The sequence below is a fragment of the Pelmatolapia mariae genome, linkage group LG23 (genome assembly GCF_036321145.2).
Source record: "Pelmatolapia mariae isolate MD_Pm_ZW linkage group LG23, Pm_UMD_F_2, whole genome shotgun sequence".
NCBI lineage: Eukaryota > Metazoa > Chordata > Actinopteri > Cichliformes > Cichlidae > Pelmatolapia > Pelmatolapia mariae.
In genome coordinates this window covers 17,512,998-17,529,639 of record NC_086246.1, presented here as the reverse complement: position 1 = coordinate 17,529,639, position 16,642 = coordinate 17,512,998, and the positions used below count along the sequence as shown (strand labels likewise).

Below are 16,642 nucleotides of genomic sequence, written 5' to 3'. Positions count from 1 at the left end.
AAAAAGTACACATAACACATTTGGGGAATCTGTTTATGTTTTGTGTGTTGGAAAGAAAATATCGGCCGATATATCAGAATTTAAAATCACCAAGTATTGATATCTGTCTTAAAAAAAACTTTAATCAATATATGGTAGAAAAAGCTGATTTTCCTTGTGGTGCTCTTGAAATATATCACCTTTTTCTGCAGGCACTGTTTGAAAGGGTTGCTTACATTTTCACACAACTGCGGCTACAAGATAATGTCTTGACACCTGCTAGCAAACAAGCTGTAATGTAAAAGTCCTTCCAAGTGTAAAATGCTTTGGACTGCTGGTCTATCTTGAAGTCGTTACAGAACAGACTGCTAACAAGTGCACCATGTCTTGTTGAAGTTGCAGGCACTGGAGTCCAATTTCTATGTAGCCAAGAGGGATGAAAGATAAACCAAACTGTGTCCAAAATAAAGCTCTTTGGTTAGTGCGAACCTGAAACAACCAATTACCAAATACATAAAGCTAAACATTGCTGCTCATGTCCAGAGCAGGATAAAACGAACTGTGATGGCACCCTTATAACATTTAATGAGTATTTCTACAGGTTGGTTCTTACTACCAGTGCGAGGCACTCCAACAGCCAGGACCTTTGCAGCAACCAATTAAGCATCAAGCAGTGCTGACATCACAATAAACCCATCCTGCTGTATATAATTTATATATTTGTTATCTTGTAGCTGTCTGCACATCAGTCACAGAGCTGGAAAATGATCAAACATGCTCACTTTCCCTCTATGCAGCTTTAGAGGGGATTTATGCTGAGTGTGAGTGTGTGTATGTAGGGGGGGACTCCCCCTCTTCAATTATTTACAGGAAGCCCTCATGCATCTGTGACTTTCAGCGACAGGCTGAGAAAGCCCAGCAGAGCAGCACAGATCTCCGTTCTTTCTCTTCCCGATTACCCCCTTTGTCTACAGGCTTGTTTTTGCTCCTTTTGTTTTTTTTTACAACTTTTTCCTCTCGTCCTTTTCCCCCTTCTACCTAAACATTTTGCCTCCTCCCTCTCCATCCTCTCCCCTTTTCTCTATACATTTTTCATTTGTGTTTTGCACGTCTAGCTCCACAACATTTTACCTCATTTCATTTTGTCTGCAGTCCCCTCCCTTCAGTCTTTTCCTCTGTTTTACCCTTTTCTCCTTCATTTCCAGATTTCTTTCTTATTTAATCAATGTCGTTTCCTCAGATTTACATCATATATTTCTATTTTCTCTTGTCTTTCTTGCATTCATCTCCTCTCTCCACCTCCTTCTGTCATTTTTTACGACTTTTACTCTCGTTCCTTTCCCATTTTTCCTTGACTGTCTCGTCCTTTTACATGCTCTTCATTTTCACCTCTTCTGTCCACATCTGTGTCACCTTCCCTCCTTTCTTATTTTCTGTCTGCAGCCCTTTTCCTCCATCCTCTTGATCTTTTCCTCATTGTCCTTGCCCTACTTTCTCTCCACTTTCTTTTCTTCTGCCTCACATCCAAGTCTATTCTTTCTTCTCCCCTCTCCTCCTTTCATTTTTTTCTGTCATGTACTGGCCTCACCCTTTTTCCTCTCACCTCTCCCTTTCATTTCCCTCCTTTCATCTCTCTTGTCTCTGCCTCTCCTCTCCGCTGCCATCCATTTCTATTCCCCCGTCTCCTCCCTCCCTCTCTCTCTCTCTCTCTCTCTCTCTTTCTCCATCACCTCTCCTTACCTCTCTCCTTCTCCCATCACCTCCTTTCCCCTCCTCCTCAGCTCCTGTCATCTCCAACCAAAAAAAGAAATGAAGGGGAGGAAGCAGGGGTGATGTCAGAAGAGGGGACGTCAGTGGAAGAGGTTGAACTTTCTCTGAAGAGTCAGCATGGAAATAATTCATATTCTGCTCAAACATCTTCACGCCGCCACTCTTCTACCTCACGTCCCCTCCATCCTGCTCCGCTCCACTTCCTCTTCACCTCCTCTGCCGTCTCCCTGTCATGTCTTTCTTATTGTTCTCCATGTCTCTTTCTTATTTCAATTATTCGACAAGGTTTTCAGATTTTTCTTTCTTTTTTTTTTTCATTGTCTGAATTTTTTATGTTCAGGAAGGAGATGCTTCTGGAAAGGACACAGAATCTAACGATTATCAAATAATAAAAGACCGACTGAACGCATACTCGTCTGTAATCAGGCTAATATGCTTCACTGGCATCTATTCAAAGCAATTTATCTCTCTTTTCATCTCTCTCTTTCTATCTAATGAAACTGTCTCCAATCTTCTGTCCCACAAAACCTAAAAAATGGGTCTTTCACATTATCTTCTGACATGAAAAAAGCTTTTTGTGCTATTATGCACCGCTGACTCTGACTCAGTATTCGTCTCTCAATCAAAACTCTGACGAGCCTTCCAGTTTATTTTTTAATTGATTTTAAGAATTAATCAGCTGCAGCTCATTGCCAGCTTTATAGAACAACAGCGTATGTTTTTTTTTTTTTCATATTTTAAAGCCAGATTTCAGTAAAGTTCCCCAACACATGCTGGGTTAGTGAGCTTTGCATCTGATTTTTAATCAGTGTACCGTCACACAGAGCAGAATACAGAAGATCTGTGACGTAGTGGCTCACACAGCTCACGATCTATCACAATTCACAGGTTTTTGTAATGTGTGAAGTGCAGAACGGAAGTGAAAAGTACTGCACAAGCTATTGAGAATCAAAAATCAATTTATTAAGTCAATGGGGCTCACAAACACTCAAATTCAGGTCAAAGGAAAGTGTTTTAACACTGTAGCCATAATAAGGATGAAAATACATGAATGTATAAGCATTTCAGAGCACTGGTCCCAATACTGCTGTTAGGTTATGGTAATAGGGAGGCCCTCCAACCATCCCTTCTAATGTGGGAGGCAACCAATAAGACCACTCCCTCCACAATCATGACCAATAAGATCATGCTCATCACCATCTAACAGGATATGTGGGATTCAACACGTGTGCAAAGTGATATTTAAAGCTATCACATTGTTTAGTATTTTCCTGAAGCTCATTCTTTGTACTTATGTGCATGCAGAATTCATAGACACTGAGAATCTTTGCTAAATGGTTTCAACTGACTATTGTTCAGTACATCAAGTGTGAGAATTTGGTGAAACTCTAAGTAGTGTGCAAGAAAGTTATGCTGTTAAAACAGAAGCTAAAACAGCAAATATGACCTTGAGCTTGACCTCAGTTTGGGTGAGGACCCATGAGATGATTGTTGTGTGAAAGTAAAATATGACTAATACTCTAGGAGGAAAAGTGAATCTTGTGAAAATGGAAAAGTGCCTGTAAAATGACAAACTTGACCTTGACCTTGAGCACAATTTGAGTCAAGACACATTGGTTGATCACTGTGTGCACGATTGATAAAACTTTGAAACTCTAGGAGGCGTAGTGATTCTTGTGACACAGACAGATGGATAACGGACGCCTAACCACGGCATAAGCTCATGTGTCCTTCGAGCCAAAAACTCCACATCAAGACCAAGGTTCCTGGATACAGTCCAAACAGTCCCTACACCTGGTAACTAAGCAGGGCTGTACAAAAAAATCCCCTCATGTTTCTTCCACATAATATAACGTCAGTGTGGAAGGTGATGATATATGTTTTAAAATATCTGTCACATTAGCCGGACAGTGATTCATTTAGTTCATATCTGGCTCTTTTAAAGAGTGTCACTAGATCCAAATGTTATTCTGGAAATTAGTCAAGGAGCCCATTAGGTAATTCACAGAAATAATAGGCCCTCATTTTGATAACTGATGAGCCATTTAAGCAAAAATGACAAAAGAAATCACAAGTTTAACCAATCCATGCACAGTAAACGTAATAACCCTGTGTTACCTTCCTTGAAAAATATTAATTTTTCCTGTTGTTTCTTACTGTTTGCTTGCCAAGAGGAAAAAACCCTGTAATATTTACTTGTTTTCTTTTTAAACAGATTTTTTCCCCACCAAATTAACGATTAAGGTGAAAGTGACAGTTTTTTTTTACATTTTATTATTCAAATGTAAAATAAATATATGAAGTTTGAATAAATAATGAAATAACACCTTAAAAACTATCTCTGCTTATTTCCCAAACTATTTTTGACCAGATTCAAGCAAAGAAATTTACCACTTTAATCAGAGCTAAAGTTAACAGACTAATCTCTCAGCTCACAGTTTCCCTTTGCAGACAAAGCAAAGCCTTCTGACTTTTTTCAAAGCAATAATATGTCCAGTTCTCAATAATTAAAATCACACAAGAAGTTGTCATTGATAAATTCAGATCCGCAAGTAAGCTAAACAATTTCTCCTGAGCATTGCTCCCCAATGCACAAAAAACAGGAAAGCGCCATAATACCGGTTGTAATCGGTTAAAGCTCCCTGTGCTGTGCCGCACGCATCAAAGAAGCTGAAACAAAGCATTTCTTGTTGTGTCTGTGTGTGTGTGTGTGTGTGTCTGTGTGTGTGCGTGCACTCACCGAGGAGTAAAGGTGACCCTCTCCATTCATTGCGATGTAGAGACCGGTCTTAACTGATTGGATGGCCACGACTCTCAGACCCACAGGAATTAAGTTAAACAGAGCTGAAGACAAAAGGAGACAAACTCAGTTCATGTGTTTGCGCTTCCTGCACACTTGTTGTGTGTCTCTTGTTGAAATGCAGTGCTCCCAGAACTGCTCAGTTGGTTTGGTCAGCTGGTGGAGGGTGAAGCAGCCTCCACGGTCTCGTGGGGCTGCTTGCAGGGCTTTTAAATTCTGAATTTTACAGAAGAGAGATGCATTCAGAGAAGTGATAGATTTCTTTTCTTCTATCCCAACCCCAGTGCTCATAGGTGTCTATTAACATATTTAATATAACTGGATGAGAAATATTATTTGTGTAGCAAAAAAATCATCCATTGTTCGGCTTAACATATAAAAGACTTTGTGACCAAAGTCTTCTTAAAAGCGTTGCAGGACAGTAAAAAATGTTGGTTCAATCTGAATCTGAACACCAGAAAAATAAAGATCAGGTGGAGGACATAAGGATATCTTAACCAAGGACTCTGTGACATTTTAATATGAGCCACTTCTCATTTTTTCCAGAGGCACAGTCCACCTCTCAGCTCCATCAGGTCAGTGTTATTTGAAGAACGGCAGTCAGTGACGGTAAAGAAACAGACGGCTGGTTGCACCCATGTAGCCCGGGGGCTAGCGTCACCGGTGGTTTTGTTCACTTCCTGCAATCACGTAGCATCTTTTATCTTGTTTTCTTTTCTTAAACTGAATAATAGATAAATAATCTAGAATTATAACGCAACATATACACAGAAATTTAAACCTGAATATCAGTAGATGACATTATTTACTCTTTGAGGGGTCAACTAAGGAATTCATTTAGGCTGTTTACAAGAAGAAGAAATAACCTATGGCATTTTTGTGGCTCTCCATTATCACTGTGCTTTCTAATTATGTTCTTAGCTCTATGAGAGTGACTTCAATTTTACCAAAACTGCTTTACAAACATCAGCAAGACAGTAATGGATTCTGCATGCGAGAGAATCAGGATTAAAATTAAATTGATGCAAAAACGGAGCAAATAACCCAATCAGGCCTTGAGTGTCACTTCAGTTAAACAATCACAAGCAGCAAATCTTTCAATTTTAAAATAAACCCGCAAAGACAAAGGCAGGGCATAAAAAATCACAGACAATAAGCTCACGATTTCCATTCTGATATAGTTTTTAATCTAGATCCTCGGATATGAAAAGATGAAAATAATCACGCCCATCGGCAGTTATGACCTTTCAAGGTTGTTAAAATTCTTCTGTCTCTCACTGAGGTCGGCTAAAGTGGTGCCACATTTAACTCGTGTGATCTGCGTGCTGACAGCACCGACACACAAACAGCATCAAGCAAGATTTAAGGTGAACCCTTCTTTCTTTGTGTACACAGAGGAGAATATTCGGGTGCAAATTTTCAATGTAATAAACAGCTTTGGTTCCTCAGGTCAACGTAAACTAATTGTGTGTTAGATTAGCTGTAACCTAACATCCACAACAATTTTTTTAATGATGTCTACCCTTGATTTTATTCACCTATACTATTTTACATATCTAAGTTTCATTAGAGTTTGAAGTCTGTTGTCCATTCCCTCGCTTCCTCTCACCTACCTGAACCTCTCCAGCTGATAAAAAAAAAAGCATTTTATTAGGTTTTTCATTCTCCGTTGCATTCTGTGAATCCAGATCTAGACTTTACATTATTGTCTTATTGTGCGGATGCTTTTCTCTATCGCTGCCGGTATAATTGTCTCGGGCGTTTGTGACTCCTCTTTTGATTAGCTGCCGCGTCCCACGGCTCGAGCTTAAAGATGTCGTCGTTTCATGTTGCGAGTTTGAGGCCCAGCTTCGAAACATCCGCCTCTGAGATTTCTGCCTCCAACAGCAAGTGTGTCTTTCCTACAACAGTGTCCCAGATACTCTGGATAATCCAGAGTTCACTGTCAACTGCTGAAAGTTTTATATGACTGTCAGGCAATGAACACCTATTGATGTGATATGCATCCATCAACCGTATACTGTATTTACCCTTAGGTATAGATACTTGCTGACTAACATTTGGAGTATTTTTTTCGACAGCTGAGGCCTTTAGAAAGGAAACGAGTGCACACATTATCGCGTAAAAGCATAAAAAAAACAACCATGACCTAAAATGAAGGTCGCAACAGTGGATGTGCTCTTTTCTTTGTAATCAAAGGCTGATTACACCTGGGATATCAGAGCCCTCATTAATCAAGGTTGCTTAGAAATGGTTGTTGATTTCTCAACCAACATTTACAGTGGAAATATGCCCAAGCACACCTGCGAGCAATCAGACTCGATAGATATCACAGTTAGTCAACCACCATCGTGCCGCACAGCCTTCATTAACATGAAGACATGAGACCAGCTGATGAGAGGTGCTGACAGCTGTCCCTTTAAATGCAGCAGGAAATGTTACTGACCAGACAAATGAAAAATAAATAAATAAATAAATTGGAGCTTGGCAACAAGCTTTGTCTCATCTACTTACTGCAGACTCGTTGTGGTAGAAATGTTAAAAATAAATAAATTAATGTAGATGTGAGGACATTTGGCAAAATAAATTTAAAAAAAAATAATAGTAAATAAGTAGAACACTACCGCAACAGGCAGACCGCAGAGCTCAGGCAGCTCGGCCAATGTGAAAAGGACACTTTGGATGAGTGAGTGGCACGCCGCAGTGATTACTGATTAGCATTTGATTTTCTCTAAGCCCAGTACATCAGAATATTACAACAAAGCTACATCAATCAATAAGCTGTCCATGTGCCGCTCCTCCCCCGGGGGGGCTGGGTTGGGCGAAGAGGGTCCGATAAAGTGAGCCTTAAAATATAAATAAAATAAACTCTAAGAGCAGCCACTTGTCGCAGAACATTTGGTCAGCTCTAAGAAAATGTCAAATGTCCCAAATGGAGCAATGATAAACACTCTGTTAATGTCTCATTGCTTCTTTCATGACTGCAGCTTCACTCATTGCCACCAGTTAAAAACATCACTGTGACTGAACGGTAAAGCTGAAGAGCATGTTACTAATTCCCTTGCAAACTGAGGAACCTCTATTTAACCACTTATAACTACTGTAAAATATTTATTGAATACCTATCTTGTCTTTTTTTCTCTCTTTCCCACTGGACTCTCCTCTTTAACAAGGGGGGAAAAAACACGTGCCCCAACCTTCATATTAGATGAGGGTCGAGAGATTGACACGTCATCTCTAAATACCCAGGCAGCCTTGAGAAACAGTGTCAGTAGTTTTTACACTGCTATGAAATATATTTGGTTTGAAACGCTCCTCTCATTTCTCTCTTATTTACTGTAGATACTGGTTGATGTGCCTTGCGTACATGCATCTGTCAAAAGTGTGCAACTGTCTGTCCAGGAGGCCAATTATTAGCAATGGCTCTGACCTCTATATGACCCAAATGATGCTTAAATGTTAAAAAAGGTGTTTTGCCACCAAGAAGCATAAGGGAACATACATGAACTGAGAGCTTTTCTTACATATCTTAATAAAATGTTTAATCATTGTGTTAAAAATGCTAGCTTGATCACGAATGAGAAACTATTTATCATGTAAACGTTTGCGGTTCATGGATAGCCTGAAAAACTCAGAGAGGATGTCACTGAATGTGTATTCAGTCTAATTCCAATTTACTTGTATTGTTTATGCAGCAGCACATGCATGAGATACTTTTAATTAATGTGTGTTTTTGATAATTAATTAGGTTTTACATAAATAAATTCATGCTTTTTCATGCATTGAGGCATGTGTGGCATTCACGATAATTCGCGTGCCACCAAAAGTTTAAAGGAAGCTCTTTTTCCACATAATGTAAATTCTGAAAAACAAACACATCTGTAGTTTTAGTTGCCATGAGCAGATGTTGTAAGAAAGCAAATAAAATACTCTGTCACTTTACTAAGTGAAAATTTGGCCATTACGTTAAAGCAGTTTCCTATAGACTTCTTACATAAAAATAGCATTACACCTCATGCTACTAATCTGTAGAATAAGAACTGCAACAAACTTTGTAACATATTGTTGTTAGCTGACTGTGAAAAAGCCTTGTCCACCTTTGACACCGTTTTCCACAACAGAAATACACATTTGGGCTGTGCAGTCGTGGTAAAAAGAAAATACACCTTCTGTTAACTTTAAGGTTTTATATAGCAGGACATAATTAAAAAAAACATATGGTCTTTAACAAGTCTTAAAATGATTTGAAAACAGTCTCAGGTGAACAACAACACAAGACATACCTGTCATTATTCATTTAACAAAAGCCAAAATGCAGAAGTAATGTGTGGAAAGTACACCCACTCAGTAGCTAGCTACCTTTAGTAGCAACTTAATCGTAATCATTTCCTCTGTGACCTTTGGTCCACTCTTCTTTACAACATTGCTTCAGTTCTGTGAGGTTTGCAGGTATTTGTTTATGAACAGCTCTGATAAGATCCCACCACAGCTTTATAATCAAGTCAACCTTGATTCTTTTCTGTTGTAGATTTGCTGCTGTGCTTGTGATCATTGTCCTTTTGCATCATCTGATTTGCTTTAGCTGTAGGACAGATGGCCTCACATTTGACTCTAGAATAATTTGGCATACAGAGAAGTTCATGATCAACTAAATAACTGTAAGGCACCCAAATCCTGTGGTTGCAAAACAAGCCCAAATTATCAGTACGCTACCACCGTGCTTGACGGTTTATATGAGGTGTTAGTGCTGCATTTGGTTTTCCCCAAACGTGGTGCTGTGCATCATGACCAAACAGCTTCACTTTGGTCTGGTCTGTCCAAAGCACATTGTTCCAGAAGTCTTGTGGTTTGTTCAGATGTAATCTTGCAAACCTAATCCATGCTTTCCATGTTCTTTTTAGAGAGAACAGGCTTTCTCCTGCAACACTTCCAAACAATCCTTACATGTTCAGTCTTTTTCTCATTGTGCTGTCATGAACTTTAACATTTAACACGCTAACTGAGGCCTGTAGACTCTGAGATGTAGCTCTTGGGATTTTTGCAGTTTCTCTGAGCATTGCATACTCTGACCTTGGGGTGGATTTGCCAGGACATCCACTCTTGGGAAGACTGTCGGCTATGCTGAATGTTTTCTAGGTTACTGAACAACCTGGTCTCACTGTGGAATGATGAACTTCAAATTGTTTGGAAATGACCTTATAACCCCACCCAGATTGACAGGCAGCAACAGTTGTTTCTCTAAGATCATTGCTGATCCCTTTCTATCTTGGTATTGTATAAACACACACCTGAATGCAACAGACCAGCAAACTTCCCAAACTTCTGCTTTTATAGAGGTGCTCACACTTGCTGATGATCAGTTAACCAAGTGCATTTGATTAGCAGCACCTGTCTGATACTGACCTTCTTAATTCCTATGGAAGCAGTAAAGGCACACTTAATTGTTTTACTTAATTATTTTTGTTGCCATATTATATTATATATTGTATTTATATAGTTTTAAGACCTTCTGAGGAACAGATGATTTTTCATTAAGTCCTTATGAATAAAACCTTAGACTTGAAAGAGGGTGTACTTTCTTTTGACTATGACTGAATATCTCCAGATGTTTTATTCCTTATATACACATGATTGTTTATGATGTCTTCCAGTGTGTGTATGTGTGCCTGAGTGTGGGTGTGTAACGTGTCTACTAACAGGAGTTGGTGCTGTCGTCTTTGGTCCCGTCCAGACTTCCATCCTGGCCCATCTGGAGATAGAAGCCCTGCCTGCAGAACAACCTGGTCACTATGCCCTTCAGCTGTGGTTCTACACGCCACAAAACACAGACAAAAGACAGAGAGAGGAAGAGTTGAAAAAACAAGCTGATCTTCAAATCAGAGCATGCCGCACATTGTAAGGACCCGTGCATATCGTTAAGCAACACGAGACAAAACCAAGTGGTGATTTGTGTCCGTTTCAACGCTGATTTATGTAGAAAATTCCTCCTCTGAACTCACATCCTGCGCACATCTCGGAGGACGCATTTGTGGCACAGTACAGTTTAAAAAGAAGGACAATGTGACCACATGAAGCCTCCTGCATCCTGAGGGATTTCCTGTGGAGAGACTAGTCAAGCACATCCAATCCATTACAGGATTCTTGGACTAATCCGTCCTTCGTGGTCATTGTTCCACTTGAATAACATTGATAAATTATTTCTGAACCTTTGATGGTAAAGTGCAGCCTTAAATAGCTTTGTGTCTACTGTGCTCTGTCATGATTTACCAACATCTTTGTATACACGTGCTATTCTGTCTGCTCTAATGATTTCTCTTTATCTCAAGCACTTTTTCCCCCCCATAATATTTTAAAGCTCAGATTTGACTACATCGTACGTAAATACTTAATAACCGCCGCAGATTTTGAAACCTCTGCAATAATTAAAAAGCACATCTAATGTAGCAAACAGAAGGCTGTGCTCTCGGCTATTTCATGTCGCTACAATTAAGCAGAAGCTGCATTTGCCTCTCGCCGTTTGGCTCCGTGCATCCTGTATTCGTACAAGGAACAACTAAAACAAGACAAAATGACAAAAGTGACAGCGGGCCTGAAGGAGAGGGTGGAAACGCACGAAATGACAACGGACATGGAAAGCAGCTGAGAGACGGACAACAGACTGATTCACTAGACAAAGATTGAGATCGAGAGAGTCACAGAAGGACAGAGAGAGACGAAACTCCGACTGGGTCTTAGTTAGGCATTTAGGCGCTTCTTCGACAGGTACTAACAGTTATTTTCTCTATCATCTCTCCCTCTGCACAACGCTCATCCACACAAACACACACAGTGGTTGCTGAAGCTGATTATCTAAAATGACATCTCACAAACATACAGACACACGTACACACACACACACGCGCGTGACTACGCCCATTCTCCCTGCATAACACACATCGTGACTTCGCAGCTATAAAAGGGGGAGGGAATCCCCTTTGAACATGTATGTGAGAGACAGAGAGGGACTCTGTGGAGGTATACCCTAATGCATAGAGAAGGGAAAAAAAAGCTGCGAGTGACCCAGTTAATGAGGACCATGTGTGTGTGAGAGAGGGAGACAGAGAGGGAGAGGGGTGTTTTCCATCTTTGCGTAGAATCCATCTTGTGCAGCAGGGGAGAAGGAGGAAAGAGGAGCCATGACGCTTGTAACCAGCACTTGAACTGCAAAAATTCACAGCACACAACCAAGCACGATATGTGGTGGCGTCTGTAATAAAATCTTAGTTAGAATAAAAAGACGGCTATTAAATCACAAGGGAAGGATCGATCGCATTTTATACTAAAGATTTCTAAATAATATAATAGATACTTTCAAACGCTCCTCAGTGGAAATCCATTTTATTCTTGCCTCTCTCTTGTAAAAAAATATAATCATGCATTTAAGTAAACATGTTTCCAGCTGACGGTTTGGGTATTTCATTTTGCTTTATGATCCCATATAACTCTCAACATTTGAATCTAAAGTCAGGGAGCACAGCGCCTGCTTCAGACACGCTGAAATCAGTCACATTTCAATCTATCCTTGTTCGCGTGACGCGTATTCTCAGACAGCTGCTAAATTTAATTTATTGTCTCTCATCCTCATCTTTTCCCCCCATGGTGTGCCATCAACTAAAATGCATTAATAAAACAGAGTGTGAAATGTATTTTTGCATTAGAGCTAAACCTGGAGGCACAGATGAGACCTTTCAGTCGGGCTTTGCCTTGATACATCTGTCTCTCGGTAGGCTTTAAAAAAAACCCTGTCTGATATGGATATACTGCAGCAGGTGGATTTCAGTGGCAGCATGTAATAAAAGAACACGTTTTCTGGCTGGCGTTGTGACTCCGCCGATGGGAATTTACAAGGATGGGCGATTTGTTTAACAGAACAATTTATTTCCAAGTTGGGCTGCAAAAATCACAATATGTGTGACGTCTAAACTTAATCTCGCATCTACAGAGAAGAGTGCAGGAATCTCCTTTTTTACAGAAGGGTGGCAAATGAGTCGTGCTAACGTGGCTTCTCAGACTGTGGGGTGTCCCCCACTGTGTGTGTGTTTTTTGGGTTACTGAGGTGTGGCAGAAAAAGTCTGATTAACCACTGTCTTCTCTTGAAAGGTCACAGCAAATCAATCCAAGGTTGTTCTGAGAGATCCCCTCTATCCTGTGATGAAACGCTTCTACCCTGATGGGAGTGATCTCTTCCAGCCTCCGTGCTGCACGTGAGGGTTCACTGAATGGAAGGACTGACTCATTATGCTCGGCTCAGGCTTGTCGTCAGCTGCGATGGTCGTCGTGGAAGATCGGGTGATCATAGAGTCATGAAATGTTTTGTGTTTTTTTTTTTGTGGCTGAGAGACATCAGTCAAGGCTGCCATCTGTTGTGACGTAAGTGATGTCGTCAAGAAAGAGGTGCTAGCGAGCAGTTTCCAGTTCCACAGTCTGCACCAGCAACATGGCTCCTCTTTAGCTTTGTCTTATTTACAGTCGAGAGAATATAAAGTTCTGGACAGATGGTGAAGCAAAAGTGACACAAGTCCTCTGGAAGAGCCCCCCCCCCCCAAATAAAAATCATCATTCATGGTCTTTCATGGTCAAAACACTAAATAAACAAATATCTTTTCTGATCATTTTGTTGTTGAGTTTTTCATTTGTTCCCCGTCTGTATATAACAACCCACCTAACTCCATAAGATGATCGAATTCAGCTGTGTTGGTGTTTGTTGTCTTTTTTACAGAAGCCTTCACCTGAACACCACGCTTTCAGGAGTTTAGCGTGAAAACAATACACTCATGTATTTAAAAGTGGTGAATGTTGGTCTTTGCATAACTCGCTGCTATAAAAGATGAAAAAAGACACACACACACAAAAAATCAATAACCCTCTAAGAGTCACCTGCTCATCCACTCACTCCTTCTCCCACCGTACGAAGCAGCCGCTGCTACAGTCATCTCCCCACTGTCGTCGAGGTGATATTCCCACAATTCCCAGTATCTCCCCTCCATCCTGTCTGTTGCTAGAGAAATTCCCATTCTTGGGTTGCCATGGCAACAGTCTCGTGATTCCAGACTGTTCCAGTGAAAGGGTATTCCCCAGTCCGCACACACACACACACACACACACGCACACACACACACACGCACACACAGAGCTAAATTTTCTCCATGATGTGATCTGATTCAATCAGTCAGCCAATCAGGCTGCCACGCTGATTTGACATGTCGTATTGTCTGTTAATTCGCCCCAGTCTGAGTCTACATGCGGCGTAAAATACGGTTTGCAACACAAGTGTCTCATACAAGCGAGGCGCTTGAAGACCTTCTCTCTTTTTCTTTGCACACACACACACACACACACACACACCGTCTCACCAAACAAAAGCAGCCGAGCAAAGAATTCACGTCCAGAAACCGAGTGCACCAATTTCATCCTCATTTGCATCAACGTGATTAGTGATTAGAGGAACACGCGCTGCTGAAAAGGGGGCATTTATATGAATCTAGAGATATAAATAATACAAGTCCTTAACCTGAATTTGTCATAATGAGACAGCCTGATCAAATTTTATGCCAAGTCTGAGCCACATCTTCATCTTCGGCTTCAATGCTGCACTGTGCTGGTACTTCTTCACAGGCTTTTCTAGCCTTGACAAGAGCACCGTCCTTCATTGATTATCTATACTGCTTCTTATTATGCATTGACTGCAAAGCACGGGAACACCCTGTGCAGACATGCAGCTTCACAGACGTAGCATCTGGGCAAACAGAGGCGACAGAGTGAGCCACAGAGCTTCACCTTGCTGCGGTGGGTGACAATCAGTCACCGGCTTTAAAATGTGGCAGAATATTGGCAATTTGGCACCTGATCCGCAGAAATCCGTTTTACTGAGAGCAACTCAGTTCAGATTCAGGTTCATGTGGCAACATGGAAGCAGTTCACTTGCCTTTTAGTTAGGCTCTGCCTCTTGGGAGAGGGTCTGCACGTGATCAGAGGTCAGCCTGGAGAAAACATTCCTACTGCAAGGCCTGAGTAAATGCCAGGTCAGGTTTTTATGTCCTGGATAAAACACTTACAGGTTTAAAAGAAAAATCTGGTTTTTATGACTAGAAACAAAAATAACTAGAAAAAGCAACTATATCTCTTTAAGTGAAGCAAAATTTAACCAGAAATTAAAGATCTGTGCAGGCACATGTATGTTATCACTAATTGCACGCACAGATTTAATGATCTCCCTTAAGAAAAGTAACTTTGCTTCTGATTGGATTCAGGAGAGATTAAAGATGAAATCCATTCATAATTTGTTGCTCATCATAAAAACACCTGTCTGTAGACGGTAATTTCTTTTGTGTTGTCTGATAAAATGAAACCAACGTCCATTTGTTGCAATGTCTGGACTTGTCAAAGTTCATGATCATTTTAAACACTGAATGCTTTTTTTAAATGATGGAGAAAAGACGTGTTGCGTCTCTATACGCAAGACATTCCTTGCTTCAGCTGCACTTTTCTTTTGTTTCGTGCTCTTGTGAGTCCCATGCTTTAATGTAAACATGATTCCAACTGACAGCTGTGATATTTATGATTCAAAATAAGACTTTACCTGCCCAGCATCCGCCTGTCACCACAGAACAGAAATCAAAGCACACTGCCCCGCTACAGACAGGTTCAAACAGTAAATCATGCTGTTTAACTTTATGTGACGCACTGAAGAAGTGGTAATTTTTTTTTTAAAGTGTCATGTTCAGTATTTTATTTGTGGAAATATTTTTTTAAAAAATGTATTGAAACAATGTATTTTGTATGCAATGCATTTGCTCTAATTAGCCCCAAAGCCAAGAATGAGAGTGTGTTAAGAGTGAAACATTGATCCTGCATGACAGCAGGTGAATGTTTTTTCAAAGCACAATTTCTTTATTTTTTTGGCAACAATTGTTTTATTTTTGTTTGTTTTTTCATTTCCTGGGATGATCTTGTCCGTCGTGTGGCAATCAAATCCTCCAGTGATGGCAGCAGCTCTTAAGTGAAGCTGATTTCACTGCAGGATTTAAAGACTGTTGACTAAAATCCACCCACACCAGTGTGATGAGTTCTCTGCTCAGATGTCTAATTACTAATAATAACAACTAACAAAGAATAACTGTGGACGAGAAGGCGCTTTGGTCAGATATCACATTTTCAGCAGTAAGAAGCACGCAGATATAGCATGTGTGTTCAAGTTATTGAGTAATGGAGGCTGCGGATCACTGTGAGTTGGGTGTGTATGTGTCTCCTTCACAAAACCTCTGGAAGACAGTAGGGGATGTTGGCAAATCTTTCTCATTTTAACACACACACACACGAAGCACAGACACTATGGATGTTGCCAAGCTTCCACCAGCAGCTCTCACAGCTGAGAACACAGAAATGGAGGGAGGCAAGGGAAAACAACGGGTGGAAAGACAGGAATACCTAAAAGGAAGGCGAAGGAGGCAGAGACGCAGGACGAGGTGGAGAGGGTGGGGGTGATGAGCCAAAGGGCAGGAGATTAAAGGAGGTGAGGAAGAATGAGGAAGGGGAAAAGGAGAAAGAAGGAGAAAGAGACTGAGAGAGAAGAAATTGAGGGATGAAAGCAAGGAAGGAGATTTGAATGGAAAGGAGAGCAGTACGCTGAAGAGACGATAAAGAGAGGAAAGGAAAAAAAGGGGAGGAATGAGGAGAAAGGATAGGAGGAGGCCACAATGCACAGGAAGTGACTAGGTGAAGCCTGAACAACAGATAAAAAGATCTAAGGCAGGTGGGGAAGATTAGGGTGTGGGGGAGGAGGTGGAGGAATGAAGAAGAGGAGGAGAAGAAAGGAAGTGAAGAAGAGAGGAGGGAAAAATTTCTGAGGAAATGGAGGTGAAAGGTGGAGAAATGTCAGCACGAGGTGGGAAAAATAGAAAATTAAGAAAAGAGGACAGGAGAGTTGAAAGGAAAGACGATTAGGAAAGAAAGGAGATAAGGATGAAAGGTGGCAAGGTGAGAAAGGAAACGAGAAGGAAACACAGGAAAATAAGATGAGAGAGACGAGAGAAGGGTGGGAGCGGGGGGGACAAT

At 40.7% G+C, this 16,642-nt stretch overlaps 1 protein-coding gene across 2 annotated transcripts in view; it reads right to left on the bottom strand.

Moving 5' to 3' along the window:
• LOC134620101 (fibroblast growth factor 14-like) overlaps positions 1-16,642 on the bottom strand; it is a 72,569-nt gene that overhangs the window by 26,945 nt on the left and 28,982 nt on the right. For both annotated transcript variants that reach the window (XM_063466035.1, XM_063466036.1), the window contains exons 2-3: positions 10,247-10,357; positions 4,490-4,593 (exon numbers count right to left, since the gene is read on the bottom strand). In XM_063466035.1, the coding sequence (XP_063322105.1) occupies positions 4,490-4,593; positions 10,247-10,357 (215 nt within the window). The remainder of the gene's footprint in view (positions 1-4,489; positions 4,594-10,246; positions 10,358-16,642) is intronic.